Here is a 12,744-nt window from a genome sequence, read left to right as displayed (position 1 = left end):
CACTATTAACCCTTCTTCAATAAACATTTTCTAACAACAAAAGTTTCTAACCCTCTAAGAAATGACAAATAAATAATTAAACATCTAATATCTATAACAAGAAATTATTGGGGCAAATTGGATTGTACAAGCGGCATCTGTGCATAAATGAGATATGCATCTCCAAAAGGTGAGCATGGCGTTGGGAGAGTCTTGAGCGGACTGGGATATTCCCACAATTTATGCGTGTTCATATAGAATACGGATGATAATGTGTAAAGCTTTGCATACGTCTAGGTGAAATTATATTTATGCGCCCTTGTGACTTCACGTGCAGTTCTCATTAAATAAGTCCCCTTACTTTCTAACCCCTGTTACTCTATTTTGTCTATGTGTTCCACTTTTGTTTAACCCCTATGTTGTCTATTAAAATGTTTTATTGCATATTGTGTTCACAATTTAAGTAGCATAATATACCATATTGAATGATTTACTGCTGTAATGTATGTTGCCTATATTCAACTTATTCTTGCTGTATAACACCTGGGTGAATATTTTTTTAAAAGGCAGCAAATACATTTTTATTTAACAGTTAAGGGGTTAATTCAATAAGAATCTGCCCAACATAGGCACCAAAAATGCATTGAAATGATGATGTTACAATCGTGTGTGTGTAGAATTACTGGTTATCCAGATTTCATCAGAAACATTTTTTAAGGGCTTTTTTTACATCCTTGTTTTTTAGGCTGTAAATAAAAGGGTTAAAGATTGGAATTAAAGTATTAATTAATATAGAAACAACTTTATTTATACCCATTGATTGCATGGACGGTGGTCTAAGATACACACATATCACAGTCAGATAGAACAGACATACAACCGTGAGGTGGGAGGAGCAGGTGGAGAAGGCTTTACGTCTCCCCTCTGTGGAACGGATCCTGAGGATGTTGGAGATAATGTAGACATACGATGTGAGGGTTGAGGTAAAACAGAAGAACCCTACGAACCCCCCCAAAATATAAGCTACACCTTGAACAGTTGAGGTGCTGGTGCAAGAAAGTTTTAGCAATGCTGAGAAATCACAGAAGAAATGATTAATCTCATTGGAGCCACAAAAAGAGAACTGAAGGATAAAAATAAGATACATTACAGGCAGCGTAAACCCTAAGATCAAAATTCCTGTGCTCATCAGGATACAGACTTCCTGATTCATAATTAAATGATAACGCAGGGGTTGGCATACTGCAGCATAGCGGTCATAGGCCATGGCAGAAAGAATTAAAAATTCCATACCGGCCAGAGATGCAAAGAAATACATTTGTATAAAACACCCAGTCATAGAAACCCGATGAGCCTTCCTTAGAAGGATATCCAGCAGTTTGGGAAGAGATACTGAGGTGGAAGAGATATCAAAGAAGGACAAGTTACTGAGGAAAAAGTACATGGGGGTGTGCAGGTGAGGGTCCAGGCACACAATGATGATAATAGTGAGATTCCCCATTAGGATGATCAGGTAAATCAATAAAAGCAGGAAGAAGAGAGGAATCTGCAGCTCTGGAAATTCAGGAAACCCCAAAATGATAAATTCTGTCACTGTGGTAGAATTAGCCTTTTCCATTGGTTTCTGAGTTTAAAACACCAATAAGCATTTATAAGACATTCATCCAGTTCCATGAGTGAGAAGGTTTGTTTGAGAAGTCATCATAGTGTTTGGATTTTGATGGAGTTTTTAATTTCTCATAACTAATAATGTGCTTAATTCCTTACTTGCAAATTAACAGGAGAGTTTGCATCAGTTGAAATCTGGTAACCCAAAGCAAGACCTCAATATTTATTCTCACTGTAGGTCCATTTGAGAATTGATCCCAGAGGTTGAATATATGTAATGAAGGGCAAATACCTAACTGTGCTTTGTGCTTTGCTAATTGGGATAAAATGATATTGTAAATGATGGTTATCAAAGACCAAATGGCTCATCCAATCTGTACACTTGAGATTCATGTAGTTTGGGCAATATGTGTATGGAAATTTCCATGAGTAACCCAACACCTACTCCCATTCCCCATAATTTTATCTTGCTAGTGCCCTCCATATACTTCTTACAACTGCTTAAGCTAAAACCTTCAAAAGAGAGTAATTATATAAATGTTTTTGGGGGGTATACATAGCATCTTTAAAATGCAGATTTAAATGGGCTCATTTGAAGTTAGGTCATGCCAAAAATTATGCATGTTGTGAGCTTTCATACACTTGTACAGTAGATATGGTCAGCGCTTGTTTTCTTGCAAAACATTTCCCGGTACTCAAATGCCAGGCTACCCTTCAGGGGTGGGGTGATCACTGAGTGACCCACCCCACAATAGCCAGGCTCCCTGCAACCAGTCACAGAATCTATGACAAGGCAGAATTGGTGTGTAGATCCTGTGCTCTTTCATTAAAACTTGGGGTCCATGGGTCCATTTTTGCAGACAATGGAAAAGGTGCAGGTACTCAGTACCCCCAAGTACCCCCTCAAAAAAAGCCCTGGATATGGTCAAATGTAAGATGTAGGCTGGAGCATTAAGTCACAATTTGAATGGGTCTTTTTACTCAGCAGTGGCAAGCAGTAACGTGTGCTTTCAGCCCATTAAAATCTGCTCATGCGTCATGAGCTGATTTTGCATTGGTACATCAACCACTGGGGGTTGTTTTGAGGTAGAGAGTGAGCATAGGCGGTCGGTAGCCCAACTGTTTGGGGAGGCTAAAGGGGGCGGGGTTAGGGGTGAGGCCAGGGGTGGGGCTTAAATCCATAATTGTCTGATCACACACAGAAAAAAAAATGTCACAATTAATACCTTTTTATTAAATTTAGATATTAGATATGTATCATATGTCAAAGAATAAAGTGGTTGCTCAAAGCATATACTAACCACAATCGCTCAACTGCAAAACACTATGCACAACTTTGTGCAAAAACACACTCTGAACCTTACTGTACCATAAATATTACACTGGGCAGAACCTAATACACCAATATACCACCCATACGGAAAATGCAGACCGTCAACAATATTGAAACAAGGGATCATAATATCACAATTCTCATGTACAGCCACAAAACATCCTAATTCATGTTTAATGTGGGATAAAATGTCATAAATAAGTAAATCAACTTTTAATGTTGAACACCTAATTCTCAAAGTGGACATATTCCAAACACTATAATGAAAATAAAATGATCTTTTCTACCTTTGTTGTCTGGTGACTTTGTTTTTCTGATTGTGCTGGCCCAGTATCCGATTCTGCTGCTACCTGTCCTCTTAACTCCGTTTCCAGGGCTTCCTTTCCATTTATTTGTTTACTTTCCGCCTTTCTTCTTCATTTCTTGTCCTACATCCATAAGTAAAAGCTAGGTCCTCCGCAAACTTGACTGTCCAGTGGATCCAGCTTTTGCCTATTTTCTTCATCCATGTGCAGTTTTTCTACTCTCTTCCTTTTCTGTTATCTCATCTCCTCCCTCACTCCTCCCTCCCCCTCCATGTCCAGCAACCCTCCTCTCCCCTTCTTCCACCATGTCCAGCAACCCTCCTCTCCCCTGCCCTCTCCTCTCCCCTTCTTCCACCATGTCCAGCAACCCTCCTCTCCCCTGCCCTCTCCTCTCCCCTTCTTCCACCATGTCCAGCAACCCTCCTCTCCCCTTCCCTCCATCCAGCAACCCTCCTCTCCCCTTCTTCCACCATGTCCAGCAACCCTCCTCTCCCCTTCCCTTCATCCAGCAACCCTCCTCTCCCCTGCCCTCTCCTCTCCCCTTCTTCCACCATGTCCAGCAACCCTCCTCTCCCCTTCCCTCCATCCAGCAACCCTCTTCTCCCCTTCTTCCACCATGTCCAGCAACCCTTCTCTCCCCTACCCTTCATCCAGCAACCCTCCTCTCCCCTGCCCTCTCCTCTTCCCTTCTTTCACCATGTCCAGCAACCCTCCTCTCCCGTCTGCCCTGTTTCCTTCCTGCCCCCCCGCACCTTTAAATATTATAGTTTTTCTGGAGTCGCGGGCAGCTGGCATTGAAGACATCGGTAGGCTTACGCCGGTTCCAGCAGCCCTCCCTTCCCTCGTTCGTTGCAAGTCGGATGATGGCTCCGCCCTCGTAGAAACAGGAAATACGTCAGAAGAGGGCGGAGCCATCATCCGACTTGCAACGAACGAGGGAAGGGAAGGCTGCAGGAACCGGCGTAAGCCTGCCGATGTCTTCAATGCCAGCTGCCCGCGACTCCAGCAAAACTATGATATTTAAAGGTACGGCGGTGGCGGGGCGGGGCAGTGGCGGGCTGGGGAGGCTTAGCCTCCCCAAGCCTCTTATACGGGGCGCCTATGAGAGTGAGCCTAGCTATACTAATTGCTTAGTGTGTAGGCATCACCATGCACCAACCGATTAGTCCGTGTGCCCTTACAACCTACAAAATGGGAAGCAGTAGGGCTCAGGCACTAATGCTCACGTGCTAATGGAAGAATTAGCACGAGGACATTAGTTCCAAAACGGGAACTTCAGCTTTTAAAGGTGCGGCAAAAAGTGGCCTCGGAACTCGTGAAACTCAAGCCGGTCACTTTTTAGTGAATCTTAGTAAAAGGATCATGCTAACAGATATGCCCACTCATGAGGAGGCATCATGTCTACACTTTCAATTTAGGAACCCTGTTTATTTATTTATTTATTACATTTGTACCCCGTACTTTCCCACACACAGCAGGTTCAATGTGGCTTACATAGAGGGGCATAATCGAATGGCTCCGGCCACCTCTATGGGCGGCAATCTTTGGGGCTGGCGCCGTAAATGGGCGGAGCCAACCATATTTTTGAAAAAGATGGCCGGCCATCTTTTTCTTCGCTAATATGGTTGGGCTCAGCCACATGTCAGAGCTCGCCGGGTTTGAGATGGCCAGCATCGGTTTTCGGCCATAATGGAAAATAATGCCGGCGATCTCAAACCCGGCCAAATCCAAGGCATTTGGTCATGGGAGGAGCCAGCATTTGTAGTGCACTGGCCCCCCCTCACATGCCAGGACACCAACCGGGCACCCTAGGGGGCACTTCTAAAAATTAAAAAAAATAGTTCGCTGGTGCATAGCTCCCTTCCCTTGGTTGTTTAGCCCCCCAAATCCCCCCCCAAACCCACTCCCCACAACTCTACACCATTGCCATAGCCCTAAGGGGTGAAGGGGGGCACCTACATGTGGGTACAGTGGGTTTTGGAGGGCTCCCAATTATTATTATTAGCATTTGTATAGCGCTACCAGACGCACGCAGCGCTGAACACCTGACATAAAGAGACAGTCCCTGCTCAAAAGAGCTTACAATCTAAATGCCACCACAAGTGTCTGAAGTGCACTGCACCCACTAAAAACTGCCCCAGGGACTTACATACTGATATCAGGCAGCTGGGTATGACATTTGAGGCTGGCATAGAGGCTGGCAAAAACCTTTTTTGTTGTTTTTTTGGGGGTGGTAGGGGGTTGGTGACCACTGGGGGAGTAAAGGGAGTTCATTTGGTCAGTTGGGGCTCCTTTTTGAAGTTTGATCGTGAAAAAAAGGGATCAAGTAAAGCCGGTGAAATGCTCATTAAGCCTGGCTTTTTTTTTCCTATTATCGGGCGAGGCCGGCCATCTCATGAGCACACCCCCGTCCCGCCCCTGTCCTGCCTTCACTACCCTACCGACACGCCCCCTTGATGTTTCGCCGGCTCCACGTCTGAAAGCAGTTGGCGCCGGCCAAAATCAGCTTTTGATTATACTGATTTGGCCAGTTTCAGGAGATCGCTGGCCATATTCTGATTTGTGTCGGAAGATGGCTGGCGATTATTTTTGTAAATTAGCTGGATAGTAAATAGAATTACAAAGTATTGTAAGGAGAATATTACAACTGAAATAAACATAGTGATAGTAAGGTTTTAAGAGTAAGTGAATTGAACATGGAAAGGTAAACAAGGCAAGATAGGCAAAAGGAAAGAGATTGGGAGGGGTATGGTGTAGGGAAGATGGAGAGGAGAAGACTGGAGCATGAGTATAAGGAGTTTGGGAGATATGGTTTAAGGTATAATCATTTTCAGAGCAGGAGTTGTGTGGGTGGGCTTATAAGGTTAAGTTGGGTCGTTAGGATAAGGTTAAGTTGGGTTGTTAGGATAAGGTTAAGTTGGGTTGTTAGGGTAAGCTTGCTTGAAGAGATGTGTTTTCAACATTTTTCTGAAGGGTAGATAATCGTTAATTGTTCAGATGTTTATAAAGGTGCACTAGTGATTTTACCAAACACTAATTATGTAGAGATTATTTAACAAAGGCGCACTTGAAGTTTTAGTGTGTGCTAATGATTAATGCTTGCTAAAAGCTAGAGATACCCACAGAAATATACAGGCGTCTCTAACATTTAGCATGTGCTTATTTTTAGCCCATGCTAGAAATGCTAGTGCACCTCTGTAAAAGGACCCCTTTGGGCATCTACATGGTTAGCACGTGCTAATGTTTAGTGCATTAGCCAGTCTTGTACTGAAAATATTTCATCCTTTCCTTGAAAGATGGACACACATAGAAATGTAAAACAAAGGACCACAGGTCAGTGATAGAGATATAAAGGCAAAACAATTACATGTGCCCAATATGTGCTCACAATTTAATTAAATAATGAGTCAATTAGTACTGATTTTCATTTTTTAATTGTAATTTATTAGTACTTATATCCCACATTATAAAAAATATACTGTCAGTTTAATGTTGCTTATTTTACATATTCAGGATCAGGAAGAAAAGAAAAAAAAACCCTCAAATGAACCAAAAGAAAAAAGACAGTTAAGATCGGGTTTATGAAACTGTCATCTGAAATAATATAATAAAAACAATTTGTAAGATTATACAAAGATCTGAGCTCTACATCAACACTATTAACCCTTCTTCAATAAAAAGTTTCTAGCAAGGAAAGTTTCTAACCCTCTATGAAATAACAAGAAATTATTGGGGCAAATTGGATTTAATTCAAATGTACATGCGGCATCTGTGCATAAATGTTATGTGCGTCTCCAAAATGTGAGCATGGCATTGGGAGAGTCTTGAGTGGATTGCGATGTTCCCACAATTTATGTGTGTTGTTATAAAATACGGGTGATAATGTGTAAAGCTTTGCATACGTCTAGGTGAAGTTATATTTATGCACCCTTGTGACTTCACCTGCAATTGTCATTAAATAAGTCCCCTTACTTTCTAACCCCTGTTACTCTATTTTTGTCTCTGTGTTCCACTTTTGTTTAACCCCTATGTTGTCTATTAATATGTTGTATTGCACATTGTCTCCTTCCAAAGTTTCAATGTTTGTGCTCCATTGTTACATTCCTTAAGGACACCTCAATTGTTTCGCATAACTCTGCACAATGTAATCCACAACCAATCTGTAACAAATTGTATTTCCAATATTTAACTCATATTGTAAGCCTCACTGAACCCGCAAAAAGGTGGGAAAATGTGGGATACAAACGCAATAAATAAATAAAATAAAAATATTGTGTTCACAATTTAAGTAGCAAAATATACCATATTGAATGATTTACTGCTGTAATGTATGTTGCCTATATTCAACTTATTCTTGCTGTATAACACCTGGGGTGAATATTTTTCAAAAAGACAGCAAAATACATGTTTATTTATTTATTTAAAAGTTAAGGGGTTAATTCAATAAGATGCTGCCCAACACAGGCACCAAAAATGCATTGAAATGATGATATTACAATCGTGTTTGTAGAATTACTGGTTATCCAGATTTCGTCAGAAACATTTTTTAAGGGCTTTTTTTACATCCTTGTTTTTTAGGCTATAAATAAAAGGGTTAATGATTGGAATTAAAGTATTAATTAATATAGAAAGAACTTTATTTATACCCATTGATTGCATGGACGGTGGTCTAAGATACACACATATCAAAGTCAGATAGAACAGACATACAACCGTGAGGTGGGAGGAGCAGGTGGAGAAGGCTTTACGTCTCTCCTCTGTGGAACGGATCCTCAGGATGTTGGAGATAATGTAGACATACGATGTGAGGGTTGAGGTAAAACAGGAGAACCCTACAAACCCCCCCAAAATATAAACTGCACCTTGAATAGTTGAGGTGCTGGTGCAAGAAAGTTTTAGCAATGCTAAGAAATCACAGAAGAAATGATTAATCTCATTGGAGCCACAAAAGAGAACTGAATGATAAAAATAAGAAACATTACAGGTAGCGTGAACCCTAAGATCCAAGTTCCTGTGCTCATCAGGATACAGACTTTCTGATTCATAATTAAATGATAATGCAGGGGTTGGCATACTGCAGCATAGCGGTCATAGGCCATGACTGAAAGAATTAAAAATTCCATACCGGCCAGAGCTGAAAAGAAATACATTTGTGTAAAACATCCATTCACAGAAACATGATGAGTCTTCCTTAGAAGGATATCCAGCAGTTTGGGAAGAGATACTGAGGTGGAAGAGATATCAAAGAAGGACAAGTTACTGAGGAAAAAGTACATGGGGGTGTGCAGGTGAGGGTCCAGGCACACAATGATGATAATAGTGAGATTCCCCATTAGGATGATCAGGTAAATCAATAAAAGCAGGAAGAAGAGAGGTACCTGCAGCTCTGGAAATTCAGGAAACCCCAAAATGATAAATTCTGTCACTGTGGTAGAATTAGCCTTTTCCATTGGTTTCTGAGTTTAAAACACCAATAAGCATTTATAAGACATTCATCCAATTTCATGAGTGAGAAGCCTTGTTTGAGAAGTCATCGTAGTGTTTGGATTTTGATGGGGTTTTTAATTTCTCATAACTGATAATGTGCTTAATTCCTTACTTGCAAATTAACAGGAGAGTTTGCATCAGCTGAAATCTGGTAACCCACAGCAAGATCTTAATATTTATTCTCACTGTAGGTCCATTTGAGAATTGATCCCAGAAGTTGAATATATGTAATGAAGGGCAAATACCTAACTGTGCTTTGTGCTTTGCTACGTAGTGATATTGTAAATGATGGTTATCTAAGACCAAATGGCTCATCCAATCTGTACACTTGAGATTCATGTAGTTTGGGTAATATGTGTATTGAAATTTCCATGAGTAACCCAACACCTACTCCCATTCCTCATAATTTTAATCTTGCTAGTGCCCTCCATATACTTCTTACAACTGCTTAAGCTAAAACCTTCAAAAGACAGTAATTATATAAATTTTGGGGGGTATAAAAAGTGTACTGCGCTGCGTACGTCTAGTAGCACTTATAGAAATTATTAGAGTAGTAATAAATAGAATCTTCAAATGAGCCCATTTAACCTCTTAAATCTGCATTTTAAAGTTAGGACATGCCAAAAATTATGCATGTTGTGAGCTGTCATACACTTGTACAGTAGATATGGTCAGTGCGTGTTTTGTAGCAAAAAGGTTCCAGTACTGAAATACTAGTCTACCCTTCAGGGGTGGGGTGATCACTGAGGGACCCCCCCCCCCCCCCCCCACAATAGCCAGGCCCCCTGTAACCAATCACAGAATGTATGACAAGGCAGAATTGGTGTGTAGAGCCTGAGCTCTTTAATTAAAACTTGGGGTCCGTAGGTCAATTTTTGCAGACAATGGAAAAGCTTACACTGGTTTTCTATCACAAAATGTAGACACCTACATTTCTTTGTAGAACAGACAGTCAAACAGGTACATTTTAAGTGTCGAACTCTATTCAGTCCTTAAAGGATTACCCTCCATGTTTCTGCCTTGTGCAGTAGAGGCCGCACAGATCTCGAGCTTACTCAAACGTGCTTTACACATACTGCATGCTAACATTTCACCTAATACGCTGCAAGTACAAATACGTACCACACTTTAGTAAACAAACCATAAAACCTTTCTTTAGCATTTACTCCTTTGAAAATTGGCACATAAGGTTATAATTCAGAGAACAGGAGTCTTGTCTTTTATTTCTTCTCATTTATTTTTTTCATTATTTATATCTAATTAATCCAAATAAAATTTTCTCAGTTTGGATCACAATAAAACAGGTCTAATAAAAACAGCAATACACAACCATAATACACAGTGGAACTAAAAGTAACGGCAAACAGGTAGGTCTTTGAATTCAATGGAAACCATAAATATTCTTGAAAAGCCAGAAAGTTTATGCCTAACAAATTCTACAGTCTACTGAGCTTCAATGAAGGGTTGTGCATAAAAGAATAGAATTGCCCACGCCTAAATTTGCATGTCTAAATGGGTGCATGCCCAAATGTGTACACATAATTTTTAACGCTTTTTTAAAGTATGAGAGAATTATGGGGGTCTTTTACTAAGGCACGCTGGTGTTTTTAGCACATGCTAAAAAGAGGCATGCGCTGAACACTAGAGACACCCATAGGAATACGTGGAGGGGCATAATCGAACGGGGCACCCAAGTTTTTATGAGGACGTCCTCGCAGGACGGCCCCGCAAAGGGACGGAGCAACCTGTATTATCGAAACAAGATGAATGTCCATCTTTCATTCGATAATACAGTCGGGAACGCCCAAATCATGAAATTAAGGTCAACCTTAGAGATGGTCGTCCTTAGGTCATTTTTGAGATGGTGGTCCCCATTTGTCGGTGATAATGGAAACCGAGGACGCCCATCTCAGAAACAACCAAATCCAAGCCATAAGGTCGTGGTAGGAGCCAGCATTCGTAGTGCACTGGTCCCCCTCACATGCCAGGACACCAACTGGGCACACTAGGAGGCACTGCAGTGGACGTCAGAAAAAGGACCCAGGTGCATAGCTCCCTTACCTTGGGTGCTGAGCTCCCCCAAACCCACAACTGTACACTACTACCATAGCCCTAAAGGGGGGCACTTACATGTGGGTACAGTGGGTTTGTGGTGGGATTAGGAGGGCTCACAGTAAGGTAGGGGGGATTGGCCTGGGTCCGCCTGTCTGAAGTACACGGTACCCACTACAACTGGTCCAGGTACCTGCATACTGCTGCGATGGACCTGAGTATGGCATTTGAGGCTGGCATAGAGGCTGGCAATAAAGTATTTTTAAAGATATTTTTTAGGGTGGGAGGGGGTTAGTGACCGCTGGGGGAGTAAGGAGAGGTGATCCTCGATTCCCTCTGGTGGTCATCTGGTCAGTTCGGGCACCATTTTGATGCTTGGTCATGAAAAAAGATGGACCAAATAATGTAATGTCACCCAAGTGTTCTTTTTTCCATTATTGGCAGACACACCCCCATGAACTTTGGTCTTCTCCACGACGGAAAGCAGTTGAGGATGCCCAAAATTGGCTTTTGATTATGCCAATTTGGGTGACCTTGCGAGAAGGACACCCATTCCCCAATTTGTGTCAGAAGATGGGCATCCTTCTCTTTCGAAAATTCACCTGATAGGCCTCTTTAACGTTTATCACATTCCTATTTTTAGCATGTGCTAAAAACGCCAGCGTGCCTTAGTAAAAGATCTTCTATGTACATGGTTGTAATATTAACATTAAAATGCAATAAAGCTGCATAATCTCTGTCTAACTCTTAAATTTAGACAACTAGATCCAGATAGGAAAATTTAGAATCACTATTACATAGCTTTCAGCAAAAACATTTTCTAAGGGCGTTTTTAACATCCTTGTTTTTCAGGCTGTAAATTAGAGGGTTAAACATTGGAATTAAAGTATTATGTAATATAAAAATAAATTTGTTTATGTATATTGATTGCATGGATGGTGGTCTAATGTATACACACATCAAAGTCAAATAGAACAGACATACAACAGTGAGGTGGGAGGAGCAGGTGGAGAAGGCTTTACGTCTTCCCTCTGTGGAACGGATCCTCAGGATGTTGGAAATTATGTAAACATAAGATATAATGGTTGACATAAAACAAGGAAATGCCATAAATGCTCCCAAAATATATATTACACATTCAATAGTTGAGGTGCTGGTGCAAGAAAGCTTTAGCAGTGCTGAGATATCACAGAAGAAATGGTTAATCTCATTGGATCCGCAAAAAGAGAACTGAGGAATAAAAATGAAATAAGATGCAGGTAATAGAAACCCTAAGATCCATGTTACTGTGCTCATCAGGATACAGACTTTCTGATTCATAACCAAATAGTAAGACAGCGGTTGACATACAGCAACATATCGGTCATAAGCCATGACCGATAGAATAAAAATTTCTGTGCAAGCCAGAGAGAGAAAAAAATACATTTGTGTAAAACACCCAGTCATAGAAACCCGATGAGCCTTTCTTAGAAGGATATCCAGCAGCTTGGGAAGAGAAACGGAGGTGCAAGAGATATCAAGAAATGACAAGTTACTGAGGAAAAAGTACATGGGGGTGTGCAGATGAGGGTCCAGGCACACAATGAGGATAATAGTGAGATTCCCCATTAGGATGGTCAGATAAATCAATAGAAACAGAATGAAAAGAGGTATTTGCAGCTCTGGAAATTCATGAAACCCCAAAATGATGAATTCTGCCACTGTAGTAAAATTTGCCTTTTCCATTGGATCCTAAGCTTAAAACACAATAAGCATTTATTAGTCATTCATCCAGTTTCATAGTTGAGAAGATTTGTTTGAAAGTCATCAAGGTCTTTGGATTTTGGATTAATTGCAATGTGCTTAATTTCTTACCTTTCAATAAACAGGAAAGTTTGCATCATGTGAGATCTGGTATCCCACATGAAGACCTGAATATTTATTCTCGCTGTAGGTCCATTTGAGAATTGATCCCATAGGTTCAAAATGTTTAATGAAGGA

The 12,744-nt window shown here is 41.0% G+C and overlaps 1 protein-coding gene across 1 annotated transcript; it reads right to left on the bottom strand.

Annotated features, from left to right (window-relative positions):
- Positions 1-11,568: 11,568 nt before the first annotated feature.
- LOC115457111 (olfactory receptor 6-like) lies at positions 11,569-12,489 on the bottom strand. Its single transcript, XM_030186535.1, has one exon. The coding sequence runs from the start codon at positions 12,487-12,489 to the stop codon at positions 11,569-11,571; it is 921 nt and encodes a 306-aa protein (XP_030042395.1).
- Positions 12,490-12,744: the final 255 nt, after the last annotated feature.

The sequence above is a fragment of the Microcaecilia unicolor genome, chromosome 14 (genome assembly GCF_901765095.1).
Source record: "Microcaecilia unicolor chromosome 14, aMicUni1.1, whole genome shotgun sequence".
NCBI classification, from domain to species: domain Eukaryota; kingdom Metazoa; phylum Chordata; class Amphibia; order Gymnophiona; family Siphonopidae; genus Microcaecilia; species Microcaecilia unicolor.
Note: the sequence above shows the minus strand (reverse complement) of the source record. Positions and strands in the feature narration are given on the sequence as shown.

Excerpts from the sequence above, each read along its gene's own strand:
- LOC115457111 (XM_030186535.1), bottom strand. The coding sequence starts at position 12,489 with ATGGAAAAGGCAAATTTTACTACAGTGGCAGAATTCATCATTTTGGGG.